General features: G+C 31.1%; 1 protein-coding gene across 1 annotated transcript in view; it reads left to right on the top strand.

Moving 5' to 3' along the window:
* Nucleotides 1–207: 207 nt before the first annotated feature.
* Nucleotides 208–20,744, top strand: part of LOC143240197 (PIH1 domain-containing protein 1-like) — a 33,320-nt gene continuing 12,783 nt past the window's right edge. The window contains exons 1-5 of the mRNA XM_076482267.1: nt 208–1,411; nt 9,391–9,546; nt 15,066–15,183; nt 17,382–17,525; nt 19,800–19,899. Coding sequence (XP_076338382.1) covers nt 1,340–1,411; nt 9,391–9,546; nt 15,066–15,183; nt 17,382–17,525; nt 19,800–19,899 — 590 coding nt within the window. The 5' untranslated portion in view covers nt 208–1,339. The remainder of the gene's footprint in view (nt 1,412–9,390; nt 9,547–15,065; nt 15,184–17,381; nt 17,526–19,799; nt 19,900–20,744) is intronic.

Here is a 20,744-nt window from a genome sequence, read left to right as displayed (position 1 = left end):
GTAATTTCGCAAACCACACACTTCGTGTAGTGGATAATTTTCAATGGATTTAAGATTAGCAAAATTCACAGCTTCTTCCTTGTAAGAAGTTAAAACCTATAAAAATGCTTAAATCTCAAACCCTCAATCACTTTATAGTTATATTATCGAAGCTTCTTATTACTCATAACTACTTTTAACTATTAGTTATGCACAGTTGTTTCAGTTTAAATTTAATGCGAGCGTTACGATTTAGTTACTTTATGTAGTGCAGGTGTCAAAATTGGTTATTTTTTAGAAGTGCGAGTTTATGGCAAGTTTGTATATATTTTTGTTTATGAATCATATGTTGTATAGCGTTTACCTTCGATTGTTATACTTAGCGATTGTTATATTGTTACGTCATCATATTAGAAATGTTCTTATTGTTTTAATTGTGAAGTATTGTCTCAAAATATCTAGTATTGCATGAAATATTCTACACTCCTGTTGAGATACAGATACGCGTCGAAAGGTTATTATTTAGATCTGAACTGTTTGATTGTGAGTTTAACAATAAATAGCATATGGTAGCGATTTTTAAAGTGAAATTATCACGTAGTCTGATTATACTGTAATAACAGAGAAGATAATAATAATTTGTCTTGTCAATTATTATCGAACTATACTTGCATGGACCTTGACGAAAAAAAAACAATTATTTAAAGCTCTGATTACAACTGTGATAATCAACAATTTAACGAACATTTGGATATACGTTTGACTTGTTTAAATATAATATTTTAAAATAAGTGGTCTCTTTTTCTGCCTATTGTTGAAATTTACAGTCAATAAGTGACGGCACTTGCTGTAAAACATCTGTGCCCACAAAACAGAGCGCCATTTCGGCTTTTAAATAATTTGCTTACACTCGCAGAATTTCACCAATAATCAGTTTATTAACCTGTTATAAATAATAATGAAATAAGTCACTTACTAAATATTTTGTTTAATTCCAATTCATTATTTAATAACCTCTGAAATTGATTACTCGTTTTATATCTAACGTACTTGTTTTCTGGATATTAGCTAAAGTTTCTCGATTAAATATATCGTAACAGTTAGCTACTCCCTCTAGCAAACGACTAAATTATAACATTGAAAATACAGCTCCCAAGAGTATGAATGAAAATTAGTATATTAAATAAATTATACGGTTTAATGACGTAAGATTCCATATTTATAAAATTGTGCCTTAAATAATCATCGTACGAATTTTTGTATGGATGTTCGAAGTGCAAATGGGCGAATATTTGATTTGATTTTTAAAATTTTTACTGTTACCTGATGTCGTATTCGAGCAGTTTTCTCACATTGCATTATGGCGCAGAAAGGAGGATTTCTGGATGTTCCGGATATTCCTAATCGACAAACCCAACAATTTTTTTCTGAGGTTAGTTTACGCATGTTGTTAATATATTGATTTACATATTTTAATTTGTAAGAGAAGTAAATGAATTCGAATAAAATTTCTGCTTGGGTAATAATAAGGCCGAACTAGGAGTGCAAAAATATAAAGCCTAAAGGCTTTCTACGGTTTGTGAAGGAAACTTCTTGATGTTGATGATGTATTGTTCTATTTTGTCTAATTCATCGTTAATTTTATCTGGTGAGACAAATTAAACAATACGTCATCAACATCAATAAGTTTCCTCCACAAACCGTAGAAAACATTATATGCACACACCTAGACAGAAAACAAAATCAACCAACAAAAGTAAATATATCTCACGAATCAAAAAATCACGAAACCATATACTGCTGCATACCATATATTCCTGACATCAGCAGATAAATAACCAACATTTGGCAAAAACTAGTAACAAAATATGACATTCCAGTTATTACCAAATTTATTCAAAAACCAGGCACAAAACTGAGGTCTATACTATGTAAAAACTACACTAACAAACACCACACCAACATTATTTATACAATACAATGTGATAACTGCCACGACTTCTATATTGGAGAAACAAGTAGAAAAATGGAAACCAGATTCAAAGAACATAAAAGGTCACCTTCACACGTTTTTGAACACTGCAAGTCAAATAAACACAACATAACCATAGAAAACACTCAAATATTAAATAAAGAAACAAACATAAACAAACAAAATTAAAGAAGCCTTACTTATACAACAACTTAAACTTAAAATAAACCAATATAAAGGAATGCCTTTATACCTATATTAAATATAATAAAATAAAATTATATATTCAAACATCTAACACCACCCTCTACATTCCAACACTCAGTTACACAACCCCTTCCAAACATGTGGTCAGCTTCCAGTCAGTTACCTCTTTCTTTCTTTGTGAATCTGACAATGACCGAAGAAGGTCGAAACATTGTTCACTCTTCTACATAAAATATTTTCTCAACCCAAAAGAGCCATTTTTGCATATATATTTGTCTACAAGTGGGTTTTCTCAACATCAGTGTATGATTAAATGTATTATTATATTATCAGCAAATTTAAGTAATTTATTAACCATTTCTACTTCTGTGTCATTGAAGTAAATTGAAAAGAGTAAAGATTCTCAGACTGATCCCTTAGGCATCCCAAATGTGACATTAGTCCAGTTAGATTGAATTTCATTTATAACAACCTTCCACTTTCTTCCATCCAGCCAGTTTTCTGTCCAGTTTGCTAACTTGTCTTCCATATCTGTAGATTTATTTTTTAAAACCTTTCATGTAGCACCATATCAAATGCTTTCTGAAAATCCAGACACACTAAATCTACATTTTTACCTTCATCTACATGTGCAGCAACTTTTTTAAAGAATGTCAAAAGATTTATAAAGCAAGATTATCCCTTAGTGAAATTATGATGGCTATCCAATAAAATTGTAAATTTTGTTAAATAACTAGCGAGTTTTTTAGATTTTATTATCATAACATTGCATAAATATAGTAGATATCTGAGTTAACTTTTAATTAGTTTGTTATTAAAATATTTCAAACACAGATAAAAAAACAATACTAGCTAAGTCACTAATCTGAAGAAGAAATGGTAAAAAGTTAAATAAAATTAGAGCTAAAGAAAGGTTGAGCTGTATAGGCAAGATAGGATCAGTCTAGTTTTTGTAGGGCAAATTGATTTTGTAGTTTCCTTGATAGTTTTAATTCCTTCATTGGCAAATATGTATGTTCTTATCTAATGGTCACAGTTGGTACCCAAGACTCATAAATAGGCATCTTGCTATACTAAAGACACCATCAAATAAGAAATGGAAGATTAATTGGAAAAATTGATAATGTATAGGCATCAATTACAATGATTAGTGTCAGGCAAAATAATTGATTAATCAGAAATTATGATTATTCCAATCAATTTCATGAAAAATATAATAATAAACTAACCAAAATTTGTTCTAAATTGTTATTGTTTTTTTTATTATTCCAGCTATTCAAGTAATTGAAATATTGCCATTACATCACTTTATCTTTAATTAATTCAAAGCTGTTCAGCTTAATTGACAACTCATGAAAACAATTAATTAATTCAAAATTAGTGTTTCTGGTTATTACTGTTTTCTGCTATTTCATTTGTCTGAAGTTTATGTGAGATTAACCAGTTAGTTGAATAAAATTGATTAATGTGTCTGATAATTAATGGATTAGCAAATTCTAGTAATTTCTCAGCTCTAGCCCTAATGTTATAAAGCTCTTTCCCATTGGAGTGTAATTATGTGGATTTCATTACTTACAAAATTGACCATGTGTTCGGTTGATTATTAATAAAGGATTTACAGTTTTCATGATTGATATTTAATTATGCTGCATAATATTTTTAAACATCAAGTTTGTGAAGGGGTAAACTACCATTTCTTAAAGGGGTCTTTTTTTCAGTGGATAATAATAAACTACCAACATACATAGAAATGGAAACATTTGTACAGTAAAAAAATATACAGAAATAGAATTATCAGCATATCTTGTTTGTATATGGCTACACTGAATATATGAATTTTCATGTAGCATCATTACCATCAAACCATGCCATCTTGACATTCATGTATGGTATATTCTGATACTCTATTTCCCTCATCTCTCAATATTAGCTTTTCCTGTTTGATGTTGTCTTTTATATGCAAACTTTTTGTAACTCATGTTACAAGCCTTCTACACCTTGTCTCTTGGAATCAAAGATTCCAACATGTCTCATGCAAATCAACATGTCTTCTCTCCACCAGTGAGAGAGCACCACCATCACCTGTTGCATGTGACTTTCTATATGCACCACTACGAAACCATCACTTTTTGTTTAGCAATGCTCGACTTCAGACATATTTCTTTTATTCAGGCTCTGCTAAGGATTTACACTACTTTAATGTACTTTTAATTTCTTTTCAAAATATTTTCACTTTCATTTAAAAGTATTTATTTACTTGTGTTTTGCCATCAAATCTTTTGCTTGCTTGTTAGATATCAATCATGAACTCCAAAGTTAGTTATTATTTTGAGTGCTTCTCATTTGTTTGATGTGGTATTTTATGCCACAGGTATGAGTTATATGTTGGGGGGGGGGATTTATCAGTATTTATTCACAAGAAGGTTGAGCATTATATGAAACAACTTTATCCTTCCCATCCACAACTCACTGTGCCTTCTCACATTCTGCCTGAAGATTCTGTTAGACGCTTGTTGGGTTTTTAGGACTTTGCAGATATGTGATATTTTTGTCTATTACTCCTGTTTCTTGTAACCCAAGTCCATCCCTTTTACATGATTCTCCCTCCCAACCTTATTTAGTTTTTCTCTGTCCCCTGACATTTGGGTTCACACTGAGTATTTTGCCTCTATTTTGGGTGACGGAATTAACATGCTTCATCCCTCATGGGCTTCAGAGCAGATTGACCTTGTCTGGACCAACAATTGTTGGGTTTGGTTTGCTTGTTTGGGAGGTATGTCCTGAATCTCCCATTCATTTAACAGGTACCCAGTGTTTCTGTCTTTATCTAACCTTGGTGACTCTGTTGTGGTCCTTTTCCTTCATCCATCTCCTGTCCAAGGCTCTTCACAGGAACCCTAAGGGGTTTCCTGGGACATTCTCTCCCTATCCACTTCAACATTGGCTCATCTGTTGTCTTCAGGTCTGACTCTGTAAACGTGATGCATGAATTATTTGTTGTGGAGATCTTTTTTGATTGTGATGTCATATTGTTGTGGACCTGTATTCCAACTCCTTATATTCAGAATTTTCATATGGCCCTGTTTTTGAGACCTTACATATTCAATACGAATCTGAAGTTGAAGGATGCTTCAGATAACCACAATTCACCTTTTCTCATCTGATGGCTTGTTTGTTTCAGTCAGAGCTGAGGGTGACACTGATTCTTGTCTCCTGGATCTCCATCTCTCAGCCTTTGTCTGTTTCTTCTTCCCACAGTATCACTGTTTCATAATGATGCATAGTATGCCAACAGTAGTTTCTGTAACTACCTGGTAGGTTCAAGTCCAGTGGGAGCTCATCTGGCAGCCTTCACTTATTGATGGAACTCTTTCTTATCCAATGTTTGGGATAACAGAGTATTGTCTGAAGGTTTTGTTATCCCATTTCTTATTCCTTCTCCCATATCCAATGTGCCTCTTTTCTTTCCTCCTCCTCAGGATCCCATGTTGTGCTAGCATCAATAGCATCAACAGGCTATTGAACTTGCACCATGAAGTTCAGGGATTGTTACTCCTGTCTTCTTATTGTTCCCCAAAAGACTAGGGAGTAAGACCAGTTATCAACCTCTCTTGCCTCATCATATGTTCTCACCCACACAGTTTGCCATGAAATCCTACCATACTCTTTGTTGTCTTTTTCTCTGGGTCTTTGGATGACCAAGGTGGATCTCCAGTGGTTATCTGCATATTCCCATCTTGAAGCATTCTTGTCCTTATCTTTGGTTTGTCTGTCATGGGACAGTGTACCAATGCCGCACCATGCTTTTGGGCTAACATTAATGCTGTACATCTTTTATTTGGCAATATGAACCTTTGTCCTACATCGTCATACCCTGGGGTTTCACTTCTATGTTCTTTTCGTATCAGTGCTCTCAAACTCCTTGCTGTTTGTCAGACATTGGAACATTTTTTTCCTATCTCTGGGGGTTGGTTAGTCACGATAAACTTCACAATTCAAGAGTGATGGCTCATATCATTCACCAAGGGAGCACCTGGTCAAAAGCCTTGTTTTCTCATTTTGGATCTTCTCTTTTGGGCCCATGATCATCATATTTGTTTGATGGTGTATCACATACTGGGTGCTTTTAACTTTATGGTGGATTCTCTTTCCTGATCAGACCAGTTTTATTCAGTAGAGTGGTCTCTTCAGCCCTTTGTTTTTCAGTGGCTTTGTAGTTGGTGGGATACCCTTCATATCAGTGCATTTTCTATCTTCCTCAATCACCAGTTACCTTTGTTTTGGTCCCCTGTTCCCCTTCCTCAAGCTTTGGCTGTAGATGCCTGTGGCCAGTATTGGTTAAGCAAGTTCCTTTATGTTTATCCTCCTATCTGATTACTTCAGCTAGGAGGTTTTTGGATGCAGTTGACTTACTGTCCACTGTGTGCCCTAATCATTCTAGATGTTGGGGCAATTCTTCCTTTACCCACTTTCCATCTGTGAGATTGAGTTATTAATTTATCTGATTGGAATCACTTTTGTGACTTATCCTCTCCCACTCAAGTATTTTCCCTTTTCCACCATGTGCATTAATTTCTGTTCATGACAAAAAAAATACATGGTTAATAAGTGGTGTGGTGTTCATCCTCAGATCCTCTGATCTGTTTCTCTCATCTACAGAGGTTTCCTCTGGCCACTTTTGGGGAAGGTGTGACTGTTCTTACTTCACACCAGACTCTCCTTTCCAATGTGGAATTCTAGGTAGTCCTTTGAGAAGAGAGAGTTACTGTATTGGAAGTTATAATTTTCCTCTACTGAAAATGTATTGCCAGTAGGTACTTCCCACTTCTCACATTTTCCACCCTCCTCTCCACAATCTTCCAGTGCTTATGTCTTCTGCCAGACTTGGAAGCAATAGTTTGGTAGTGGCATACAGAGAGAGTCACATGCATATGATATGATAGTGGTGCTGTCCTGTTGGTGGAAAGATAATGCATGTTGATTTGTGTGAGAGATGTGTTGGAATCTTTGATTTCACTGGGAGGAGTGCAGAAAGCTTCTGGCATGTGTAATGAAAAGGTTGCATATAGAGAGCAACACAAAACTGAAAAAAGTAATATTGTGAGAGGAGGGAAGTACCTATCAGGAATAGAGGAATATACAAGCATTATAACATTCAGGGAATGTAAATTCAAATTGTTATGTCCTTTATTGTACACTGTCAGTCAGTAGCATGATTAACCTGTTGACTGCCAAGTATTTCAGCTGCTACGGCAGCTCCTATGCCAGTTTTTTTCAGCAAAATTGAGTAATGTTTAAAACAAAGGAAATAAGCAACAAATACTATTTTTTCTCTAAGCCAAACTTATACTAGTACACAATGTACAAGAAATATGTACAAAACATGAAACAATAATGTACAAAATGTCATTTTTGGATATTGAAATACATGACGTATTTAATAATTTACTTTCGTGTGAAATGTTTTGAAGCAGGGGTCAACACAAAGAGAACTACTTTGCAATCAGTACATTCAATCTGCAGTGAAACAATTTGTAAGTAGGTAAAATGCATGTATGGTGTTGACATCTAGCATTGCAGTTAGGTATTATTGAGAACGATTAACTCGTCCGTGGCACTGTGTTACCGATCGGCTTGGACGAGTTATCTCGTCTAAGGCACTGAACAGTTAATTTTGTAGTACAGTAGGATCTGATTAATCTGCACCACACCATTAAGGACATATCTTTTTAGTCTCTCTCTTTTATTGTTTGTAACCAAAATAAATCCTTCAAAAGCAGGCATCTTAATATTCCAAATTAAGGGCAGTGTCTTTAGTCTTCTTGTGTGTACAGGTACTGGATAAAGCAAGCGATTATTTTTGTATGCCTGTTGGGTATACTTCTAAATTCCAAACATCCCAGAAGGATGCCCAGTATTTAAACATTTGCAGTGCCAGTTGGATTGGCTTTGAACCACACATTGTAATAATTCTTTACAAAGGTTCAAAGTGCAATCTTGTTACTTTGAGGAATATTGGAGAATATATAAGCTGATAAGTTCCACATTGTGTTCTAGGAGAAGGGGCAAGTTGAATTTTTCTGTGCATGTAATTTGTTACTCTTCGTATATTATGGTGTCATGTAAACAGTTTCATGACATAAGTGGTGATTTATTGATTTATTTTCAACAGATTTTTATTTCAGTTGTTGACAGTAAAATAAGCACACAAAATAAATGTAAAATATTTAGCAGCTTAAACTCTAAAGAGAAGCACTTTGAAATTTTGTGACCAGTAATAAAGAGCAAAGGGCAGAGCTGATTCAAACCCTGAGATTTCTTGTTGACAATGCTGCATGTCTTGGTAACATGTAAAATGCAACCATCAAACAAAATGGGGGCCTTAAAATTAAAAAATGTAGTGCAATCAATATGAAATTTAGTATTGCGTGTCTCATTTTTAGTATTAAAATCACCTTGCTATAGAGGGCATTTGGATAGAGTTGAAATGATGCCCTTAATATCAAGGTTTTACTGTTATCAAAAATCTTTCTTCACATTTTGATATATTCTTAGTTCTAAGTTGCATTTGTTTCCACAGTATTTTTTAAAGGAATCTTATTTTAACAGTCTTGTAGTAATTATTTTTTAATCTTCAAAGCTCTTCTTTTCCTGGCATTTTTACTTTCTTAGAATTTTTATTTTTCCATAGGTTTAATAAAGTTTATTTTGTTTGGCAGTGCTTGTGATTTTACTCAAGTGTTTTTGATAACCTGGTACTGTTGTCAGTTTGTCATGATATTTTGAGTCTGCTCACATAAAATTAAACTTATTGTGACTGTCTTAATTACATTGCTTTAGAAAGATAAAATAATAAACTTAGAAGCTAGAGAGCTTTCAAAGAGAAGACTAACATATGATAGTTAATCAGTGAATTGAGGAAAGAATAAGACAGTGAAGACATCATGGCACACTTGCAGTAGAGTAGGTATCAGGGTTTTTAACAAATATATAGGTTTGCCATGCTCTTGCAGTTGATTAAGTATGTTTTTGGTATTTAAAGTTTTTACAGTTAGCATATTAGCAAAAAAGTGTTTTTGAAAATGTTAAAATTATTAATTTTTGAATAAGAATATTTTAAATTTTATTTTAAGGTCCTCAAGTTTATTATAAATGTTTTGTAGTTTGAAGAAAAGATGAAAATTGTACATGATATGTATTAAGTGGGAAAATATTAATATTTTATCCTTCAGATTACTAATGAAATGAAAGATTTATTCAGTGTAATAAGAGATGAGCCAGAAAAAACTACTTCATCTAAGAGCATCAAGCCTGAACCAGGATTTTGTATAAAGACCAAAGACAGCAATGAAGAGAAAATTTTTTTGAATATTTGTTCTTCTTCAGAGGTAATTCTTTAAACATAGTGCTAGAGGAAATTTTTGTAAAAATTTTCATAAAAGTTTGAATAGTTAATGTAAGATACTAATTTTGAGTACATTTTTTTCATAGAAAGAGGGGAGTAATCGATATTACCTGAATATTTCCTTCTTTCAGTAAAAATACTCAAACAAATTGCATGAAACTTAGTACAAGTGTTGTAAATATTTTCAAATTTTTGATCTAAATAAAATTCTATAATTTGATTTACTACTTCCAGTTTTTTCATGAGATGAACTATCTAAAATTTTGTTGTAAGACAGTGTTTAAAAAAAACATTAAAAATACTTCCTCTTGTTTAAGAATGTAATTTTTTTTAAACTGTTGTTTTTGATACTTTATTATGCCAATTAAAGCAATTACCATTTCTGACTAATAAAATTGTAAACAACAGCAAAATTGGCAAAGATTTATTGGTAATGTGGGACAACAGTTTTGAAAATAGTGTCATTTTCACATTTGTCAGGTTAGCTTAAAATTAATTTTCAATAAAAAAAAGGAATTGAATTATCCATCTCTCCATCATTTACCATATTCAGTAAGTCTAACAGGAAATCATTGTGGCATTTAAATAGGTTTATTAGAACCTTAGTGGATATATTGTTAATTAGTTTTTGTTATCGTCTTTGTGTACAATCCCCACTTTATGTTCACACATGGCAGAACTCATATGTTGTTTCTCCTGGAATGCTTTAAGTTCTCATGTGAAACTTGATATGGAGCACCTACCCAGGATGTTTCAAGAAATAATATACAAATTAGATACTGGCTTTACAGTTTGTTTTAATTGTAAATATATAATTATCTTTACAATTCCATATTCAGCTGATTAAATACTTAGCTATAATTAGTTTCTTAAAGAAAACTCCATTTAAAAATTTATAATTCAAGATATTTTTTTTACTCCATATAGAATTTGAAGTTTCTAATGGTTTTTGTACTAGAGGTTTGTTTTAAAATATCTACTAATTTTTCACTGTAAATAATTGTTGATCTGTAGATTTGTTAAAATTGAGTTAGGGCTGAGATGTTGGATAAGCAAAAGTTCTATTTATATGCAAGTCTTAACATAAAAAGCACTTCACAGTATCTTAAATCTAGAAATCTTTGGACACTTACCATAATTATTACAAGTAATGTTAATGTACGATATAAGCATTACATCAGACTTCAGATGTTCTTATATTCATGCAGAAAGGTAATAATGCCTCTGATTTTAGGGCTTCGTGTTAGAGACTGCTAATCCAAAATGTAAACTATGCATTTGTTTTATCCTGTCTAATATTCAATTTCCTTTAATATATCTGTTATAACTATCATGTTGGTTATTCAACAATGATGTATTATATATCAGCATAAAAACATGATCTTGGAAATGCAATTTCCTTTTAAAACAAAGATTTATATTAAGTATACTAAGTCTTTTGATAGTGTAAATTGTGTTTCTAAGATCATGTTTTTATACTGATATATAATACATTATTGTGAAATAACCAACATGATGGTCATAATCCTTTTAGTTTGAGGTAGAGCAGATACTTCAACTACATGTATAAGTAAAATATTAATGAATCCTATCCTTAAGACAAAAAAAAAAATTACTTTCTTCCTCTGGGTGATTTCATTCATACTTGACACTCTAGGTTCACTCCTTCTGGTAGATCTTTCTTAACAATTTCAGTGTGGTTTCTGCAACTTTTCCAACTCCAACTTCCTCCACTGTTACCTTTTCCTCTGTCTCTATCCTTTCTTCATCACCTTCAGCTATTAGTGCTTCATCCAGATCTACCTGTCCTCTGTTTCCTTGCCCAATTTTTCAGTGTTCATTGGAAAGAAGATTTGATTTTTCCCAATGGTTTAGTCTCTTTTTTTTCTGTCTTGTTTCATTTGAACTGCCTATGTGGAAGTTTTTCAGCACAAATGAAACGTTTTTGTTGCTGGTTCCTGGACTTTCTCCTGATCAACCCACTGTTTTTCATCATGCAGATTTTGTTTCTTTCACATCTGGGTCATTCCATGTCAAATCATCCAGATTTGGAAAATTTTCCAGGTGACCCCTCAGAATGCCTTGAAAAATTTACATGTGCTCATCTACCCATATAATGAAAAATTGCCAAAGATTAGATTAATATCTCTAGTAGTTTCTGATTTACAGCCCTGTAAAATGTAGTTTGTATGTTTTTTTTATTTTTGGCAAATTCATTTTTGGGTAAATTTGGCTGTTTAAAGCTGCGAGAGTAATGGTGTTAGAAGGCTGAAATTTACTACACTGACTGAATTAATCTCACAGAATTCCAAAATGGTCTCAAACCTAGTTTATCTCTCTTAGAATTTGCATAGTGAGGCTGTAAAATCACCTGAAAACCCAAAATCATAAAAAAAATTGGTTTATTTAATAAGCCATAGCTCTAAGACTTAATATGATACATAGCTGAATTTTGTTTTCAAATTTTCTATTACATATCAGTTGATAAATCAGCAATTGTTGTAATTAAATGTCTCTTAGATCTCCTGTAAAAAAATGTAGTTGCATGCAACATTTTATGATGTAGCTAAAAATAGCCCTACTTCAGGACAGAGTTTTGACCATGTCACCAGTTATTCAGCCTTTTCAGATTTTTGCCATATATTCTTACATCTCTGAATATGATCTACAAAAAAATCAGGATGATGTTCAACCTACTTTTTGAGTTATAATGTTTTAAAGTATCCTCTGACCATATGTTGTTTACTTGAAAAAAAAACAAACTTCAATCAGTCCTGCAGAATTGTGTAAAGTTTGATCTACTTGAGCATTGTGAAAAATGCAAAACTGTGGCAGATATTAGGTCACATCATAGTTTATTCCTCACTCTACCAACAAATTGTATGTGAGAGAGATATCAGATGATGATGTGTACACAGTACACAGATCATGAATGGCATGTGGGAAACATAAAAGATAGATCAGATGAACATTCTGATGTGTTGGTGTCATTTATGATGAAATCAAGAAATGAACTGTTCTCATGGCCTGCAAGGTCATGTAAAGATGAAAGCTGGATTCCTCTCCAACATATTCTCTGTCTGATAAGTGCATCTACCGTGCAAGGCAGTAGTGCTCGCCACTATGTTCTAAGTCAAAGTGATCTCAACATGATCAAACTCGAATTTCAGAAATTTATTCAAGCTTTCTGAACAAAGCAATGTTTATTTGATGTTGTTTGGCTAATCTATCACCAAACAGTTTTTTGAAACATTCCATTTTTACAATTTTTGTAGTTTGGTGTGAATGTAGTCTTTTTCAGTTATCCCCTGTTGTAGCACTGTGCTTTTTGTGTCTGATTTACCTTTGTATTTATTATATTATAAATCTTAAACTCAGCCATATCTGTGTAATTGTAATGCATACACAATATATTTGCACTGCCATGTGATCTAAGTAGTTATGCCAATAAACTTGTTCAGAAATGAATTAATTCTTTCTTGTTTCTTACAACTTCATTATTTAACATTGTGAAATGCTGGTTAGAATATTTCAGTTGGATTCATAAAATTCTGACAGGTATTTTTCAAAACTGTATGGATATATTTGCACACAGTAACACACCTGAATTGAAGTTGTTGTTTTTTTCAAGTAAACAATGTATGGTCAGAGGATACTTTAAAAAATTATAACTCAAAAAATAGTTTGAACACCATCCTGATTTTTATTGTAGATCATATTCTGAAAAGGCTGAATAACTGGTGACATAGTCAAACTGTGGCCTGAAGTAGGGCTATTTTTAGCTAAGTCATAAAAAGTTGCATGCAACTACATTTTTTTATAGGAGATCTAAGAGACTTTTAATTACAACAATTGCTGATTTATCAACTGATATGTAATAGAAAATTTGAAAACAAAATTCAGCTATGTATCATATTAAGTCTTAGAGCTATGGCTTATTAAATAAACCAATTTTTTTTATGATTTTGGGTTTTCAGGTGATTTTACAGCCTCACTATGCAAATTCTAAGAGAGATAAACTAGGTTTGAGACCATTTTGGAATTCTGTGAGATTAATTCAGTCAGTGTAGTAAATTTCAGCCTTCTAACACCATTACTCTCGCAGCTTTAAACAGCCAAAGTTACCCAAAAATGAATTTGCCAAAAATAAAAAAAACATACAAACTACATTTTACAGGGCTGTAAATCAGAAACTATTAGAGATTTTGATGTAATCTTTGGTAATTTTTCATTATATGGGTAGATGAGCATATGTGAATTTTTCCAAGGCATTCGGTGGGGTCACCTGCAGCCCCCTGGATGATATGACATGGAATGACCCCTGTATGGGTACGGTCTGTTTGACCAATATTGTAACCACCATAAACAAAATTAGGAAATAAATATAAATTATGCCTTTTATATTCTAAAATGACTACAAATTAACAAAAACAAATGTTTAGACTACATAGCTTAAATCTCATAACATAAGTTTATATATGCTATATGAAAAACACACACAATAAGCCAAATTTTACTGTCTTGCCATCATTACGACTCTCAATGACAGGACCGTTTTAAAAATATTTTGACCCATGGTTTACCTGTAACATTAGACAGTGTTATTTGCGATGGTGACACTCAACCTTAGAGATGTTTTTAGTTTTTTAAAGGCCATTAATCTTTATAATGCTATTTAAGTGTTTAATTTATACATTAGACCTTTTTTAATGTGATTCTCTTTAAGAATCAAAGTACATCTAGTTCAATTTGAAATTAGAAAATAGCCTAATGTCAAATAACTTGAAACCAGGACTGGAAAGGCGAACTTCAGGTGTCTAATGCTGATTTTTGAACTTATCCATTAGTCATCCTGGCAAGTTATGATAATGACAGTTATGCTACAGAAAGTCCTTTACAGCTTGTGTTACTGTAGTTTTCCTCTTACTGCTGTAAACTAGATGTAAAAATTGGATTTAATGGTATTTATGTTTTTAATTCAAAAATAAAACTTTGTTTTGTTTTACCTTAATTTCCTTTTATGAATTTTAATAACTTTACTTTAATTTTAACTTTTTACCAAATGTTAGGTGCAGGTAGCCTAGTTGCTTTGCACCATAAAACACTTAACCAATCAAGCACTTCCCACATTATAGCATGTATGTCTTGAATAGAATGTATGCTAGACAAACAATAATATAGTTAATAAAGAATATGAATAAATATTTGAAATATTTGCTGTGTCATTAACTCAATATATATGAACTAGACTTTAATTGTACCTAGCAAAATTATTGCATGAGGATATATTTTTCAACCAGAAACTAAGTTGTTATGACAGTATTAGTCACATAATTGTTTTTATAATGCTAATCTAACAGAAAATCATTAAACAAGTTCAGTAGTGTAAATAAATATGATTATTTCAATTGGTGTCAAAGTAAGAAATTTTATTGGTGAAAGTATTGGTTCATCAGTTGTTTAGTATGTCAGCTGTTAGTGACTGCTATTCCTGTCTTAAAGCTACCAGAACCACAAGAAATTAGTGAAGATGAGTTATTGTGTATTCTTCAATCCGATGATCCATCTACATACAGAATCCCAATGAGTTTAGGGGAACCTCATGTGGAATTAGATAAAAGTAAGTCACAGAACTTGTTTAGGAAATGATAACTTCTAATGTGCATGTAATATCCAATGTGCATTTCTGTTCAGTTTTGTAATATTTATTTCTGTGTTAAATATAATTATCCAAAAAATGCATTTTTATGTTTTGGAACTTAATTCCACTCTGTACAATTTTTGGAGCTGTATTAAGCTTGAAATGTATATTGCATTCCAGTTCCTTCTTGTGAGGTTAAAGTTAACTTTATATGATGTTTCAAGAGATGTCTTTTACTCACAGTATAATTGTATATCAATGTAGCAGTTCCAAGAATATGTGATGTTGATATTACTAATTTATTTTTTGTGAATTATTTAACTGGCAAGGTGTTAAAATATTGAAAAATAAATGTGAAGCCTAATTTATCATTCAGTTTTATTTTCCACTGAGTTGTATCAGTTTCAGGGAATTCCACCTCTTATCAGTAACTCTAGACAAAAGCAAATAGAAAGAATAAGACTGGGCTTATATTATATGTATAGTATTTCAGTTTGAAAGCTCTATGTAGTGCAACTTTATCAATTTATTTTTGTTATTTGTGTATGTGTGTTGAGGGGTTGGGTTAGATAAGGGATCTCACAGTGACTTGATACCTTTCATGGAATAAAAATGTTCTTAACGAAGTTCAGCAGTATAAAACAATATAATTAAAGTAGACGTAAAAAGCTTAATAGTTGAAACTGTGAAGATAATTGAATTGAAAATGTGAAGACAATTCGTGATAACTAACCCAGTTCAAGTAAAAATGTATTCTCGAGACAGCTGGTATGGGTATTAGCACTTTAACTTATTTAATACCAACCATCTTGAGAATACAACATGAAGACAAATGATGCATTTCTTGAAGAAAAAGAAAAGTTCATTTTTATCTCAGTTTTTCAACTTTTCATTTCTCTGTACATTAATGAATTTGCTACAGTTGGTGTTAGGGTGAAGAAAATAACAGCATATTCCCTTCCCCAAAGAAAAAGATTGCTATTTGTTTGTTTAGGATGTTATACAAATGAAATTTGAATATTGTAAAACACAAGTATTTTTAATCTTATTATGATAATCAAGTTTCACTCAAACTAGCTCAGTGAAAGCTTTGTAAGATTACAGACAAGTCATTATTAAAAAATTGATTTTTTGTACTTTTAATCTTTATGGAAAGGTTGATAGATTTTGTGAAAACACTTGGTTTCATATCTTCAAATTAGGTCAAATTCACTCATCTTGTATGGAAAGAGTTAGTGCAACAAATCGTATCAGCAGCTAATTATATAATTCCCTAGTAGCTTTTAAAGTATAGTTTTAGGACTTTGCAATTCTATCATTAGTTTCTAAAGCCAATGGCTTACTTTCTGGAGATAAGCTGAATTTACAGATTTTACTTTACTTTTAAAAAACGCACATTAGAAATTATGTTATGATTTATTTAAAATTTTGTAGTGATTTACTTTCAAATCAAAATTTTATTATTTATTTTTCTATTTGTTTGGCAAATCATAACTTATTACTTTGAGCACTACATTGTGGTAGTTCTGTTTCTTTTTTCTATTAATGAAGTGTGGTTTTAAATAGATAAACTAACTCTACTTTAATAAAATTTTTAATCTGGTTGATGAAACCAAAATTCATTTAACTTTGATTGGATATTTAAGAAATTTCACCAAGTTTTATCTTCTTTGTAACATTAAGTTGTTTTAAAAAATGTATAATTTATTTTATTAATTTCTCAAAACTACAGGCAACTGGTATGATTGAATTTATTTAATAATTTCCTCCATAATTAATTTGAACTGTTTGATACATCTAAAGAGAAGTTATTTAAGGTGGCAGTGGGCACAGTAACACATTACTTACTGGTGTTATGTTTTTGGAAGAAAAGTTTCTTTGATTGCTTTAATAATTTTATTTTAGTTCAGATATATCTCTTACTTTTAATAAACCACTTTTGTAAGTAATCAGATGTTTTTAATGTAATTTCTTGAATTATGGTAACAAATGAAATCTTGAATTCATCAGATTTTAGCTGTTAACTATGCTTTGTCTGATGCTTTATTAGATGCTTAATCTATTACATTTTAATTAAGCATACTATCAGTTTTAATTTCACAAATGCAAATGATCTGATGTATCAGTAAATTAATTTTTAGCTGTCTAAAAATATGTATGCATGATTTTTTTTACAGGTGGTCATCCCTGCACTGCATATGACATTATCATTAACAAAACATTTTTCAATAAAGTTATCAACAGTGATCTGTTCAAAACATTTATGATAACTCTGTGTATGGAAGGAATAGAAAACAAATATAATTTGTGTTTGAACAAAGGTATGTCAAATTAAATCCATCATAGTAAGTTTTATAATATTGCAAGGTTAAAAATGTGTGTATATATTTTTAACTTAGTATTATTTTTAAATATTTCAATAACAGGATTCAATAATTTCATATGTAATATATGTCGGAAAAATAGCTGTGGTTGTTGTATTAGCTTGGCTTTTACTTTACCTTATGTGATTTTCTGCTGTTTATGTCCCAAACCCATCTGTTGTTTACTGTAAAGAGGACAACAAGCTATTGGAGCCCCAGCTTGGATACTAAAAGCAATGGCCAATTTATGAAAATTGTTATCTAAAGTTCTGAAGAACATGGAAATTGGTAAAACAAAAATGCTGTCAACAGGTGGTGGTCATGTGGTCAAGAACTTCACAGGATAGAGTTCCAATCTGACTGAAATAAACATTTTAAGAGAGAAAAAGGAGTGACACAATTTGTGAATAAATTTGCAAACTGTTTAGCACAATCTGAAACTTTTAAAATAACTGCCAAATATTTACCAGTAGCCAAAGAAAAAGAAAGAAAAATGTCAGTTTGCCCTGTAAAACTGTGATGTCTAATATATATATGTTAGTTCCAGATTCTAAAGACTTAATTTTACTGTAATGAACATAGTATATATATAAGTACCTATGTGACCAAAATAATAAATATAAGTGTGATACCACCTATTGCATGGCACCACAAAGATAAATCCATAAAATAAAACTTCACTTTTTGGATAATCAAGTTTCAGACAATTAGAAAGTAATTACAGTATGTGCAGTAACCAGATTTTTTGGGAGGTAATGCATGGGAAAATTGTTTTTTAGAAAATGTTCAAATACAACAATTATTAATACAAACAGCTGGCACATAGGCAGCATTTCTGCTAGTAGTACCAAATTTGCAGACAAAAATAGAAATTTGCTTAAGTTTTATTTGTTTAAGTTGAGCACAAAGCTACACCACAGGTACTAAAACCCAGTTTTTAGCATTGTAAGTTCACAGACTTATTGCTGTGCCACTGAGAGGGTTGTCTAAGCTATAAATGGATATATCAAGTTATATTGGAGAAATAATTTCAGTAGTCTGAGGAAATCTATATTATCAAACTAAACAGTTATTGTAATTATTTATAAATGAATAGAATATGAATGAGCAACACGTGTTGTTGTTATAAAGAAATCATTTATTGTTTTGCACCTCACAAGTGCAATAAGTGAATGAATGGTATTACAGAAAGCATCAAGAATTAGCAAAATTAAACTAGAGTCAGAAATAGATTCAAAATATCTTTTATTAGTAAACAAAATGTTCTTATTTTTTAACTTTTCATTGTAGGTGTATTTAAAGCTGCAAATAATTATTTCTTTAAGAGTATCTTTTAATTCCCACAAAAATAAACTGACCTTAAATTTATCACACAAGTTCTTTATATGTAGAAGGTGATGCAATATTTGATACAAGTTTAAGTTGTTGTTCCCCCTTTTTACGTTTGATAATGCATTGTTAGTATTCTATAGTTTGTGAAAATAATTTTGTAAAAATATGTAATTGAAAAGGGGAAGTCTTTTCAATGTAGTTGGTAAGTGAAAAGACTATTTTTCAAAAACTTAGATACTGTGAGGCTGTAATAATTGGTACAGTACCTTATTTCCTGAAACCACAAGGAGTGGATTCATCTCAATTAACACATCTTTAGAATTGCATTTTTGAATGTGATTTGCTAGATGGAAGTGTATGCATATGAATCTGTGTATTTATTTTCTTTCTTTTTGTTTCAAATGCTGTTTTATTAAAACCATTATACTTTTGCTTGACCTCAAAGTTAGAATAAATATTATTTCTGATTAGTATACAGCAAAATATTCCAAGCAGCTCATTTCTTACTTATAATTTGTTACTGATACATTTATCTACTTGAAACTGTGTGTGTGTGTGTGTACTCACAAAACAGCATTTTAAGTAACTGATCAACATTGGTTATTTGTAGCTATAAAAGTACATACGTCATTCCTACTTTATTACTTCATTACAAACGTTGAAGTTCTCCATTATGGTACAATGGAATGTGAAGTACAAAAATTTTAAAATAAAAACCAAAGAACTTTAAAATACTTACAGGTTAAAATTTACTTATTTTGCTTTTAAAAAGAAATATCTTATTAATTAACTTATGCATGTAATACTGAAACATGAATTATTTTGTGTGATATCTATAATTTCTGTAATTTACTGAGGTTACTTTTCAGTTTTCATTTATTTTGTGATCATTAACTTTAGTTTCATGGATGTTGTTGAAAAACAAGAAGTACCATGGAACAATGCCAGATCATCACATCAGATGTAATCAAAAGACATTAATAACAGAAATTTCATCAAGGTTAGTTTTTATTTTTACTAAAGTTATAATTACAAGTATGTTTTATTTCCATAACAGTTGACAAGTGATATTATAAATTCAAATTCTGACAAAGTTTCACTTGAAATTCATGTTGGTTTTGATGTATCTCATTAATATATGCTTAATGAAAAACATTATGAGTTAATTACTTAGAAGGATTTTATGTAGACAAGAATTATATATACTTATCAGTTTATGGCTGTCTGTTTGGAATTTTCATATTTTGGAAAAAAAAATTGTTGAACATAAAGAGAGAGAGAGAGAGAAATTCTTAAGCACCCAGAAGTTAGGTTTCAACTGTTTTTCTAAATAAATTAATATTTTGACATAATTTCATTATATTTGTATACAATTTCAAAACGTATTAGTTTCACTCATTTATTTTATAGTTACAAACATACATTGATGTAATCTTTGATTTTAAAAATACAAAGCAATAACTATTCTATATTGATTATAATAGACACATTGACTCCATAAGTGATTTTTCTGTCACTTTCTCTACCTCTCGTTACTTAAGGGTAATACCAAAAGTTTTTCTTTTCTGTCTTTATTTTTGTGTGTATTCAAATATATTTCACCCATTATGCTCGGATGAATATAATTGGTTAATTGTAGTAGTTAACTGGTTTAAAATATAAATATACAAGATCTACCTTTGGTTAAATTGGAGTGAGGGGGAACAGTTATTTACTGTGAAGCATTGGACTTAAATATGTTAGTAAACAGTTTGATGTATTGCAAGAATTGTGTATATGTATTGTATCCACATTGGTAATGAATGTGTTAAAACAAGGTGATTGCTTTAACCATCTGCAAACATG

This window comes from Tachypleus tridentatus, chromosome 13 (assembly GCF_004210375.1).
Source record: "Tachypleus tridentatus isolate NWPU-2018 chromosome 13, ASM421037v1, whole genome shotgun sequence".
In the NCBI taxonomy this organism is placed as follows: domain Eukaryota; kingdom Metazoa; phylum Arthropoda; class Merostomata; order Xiphosura; family Limulidae; genus Tachypleus; species Tachypleus tridentatus.
The sequence above is the reverse complement of the archived record's forward strand: the minus strand, read 5'-3'. Positions and strand labels throughout refer to the sequence as shown.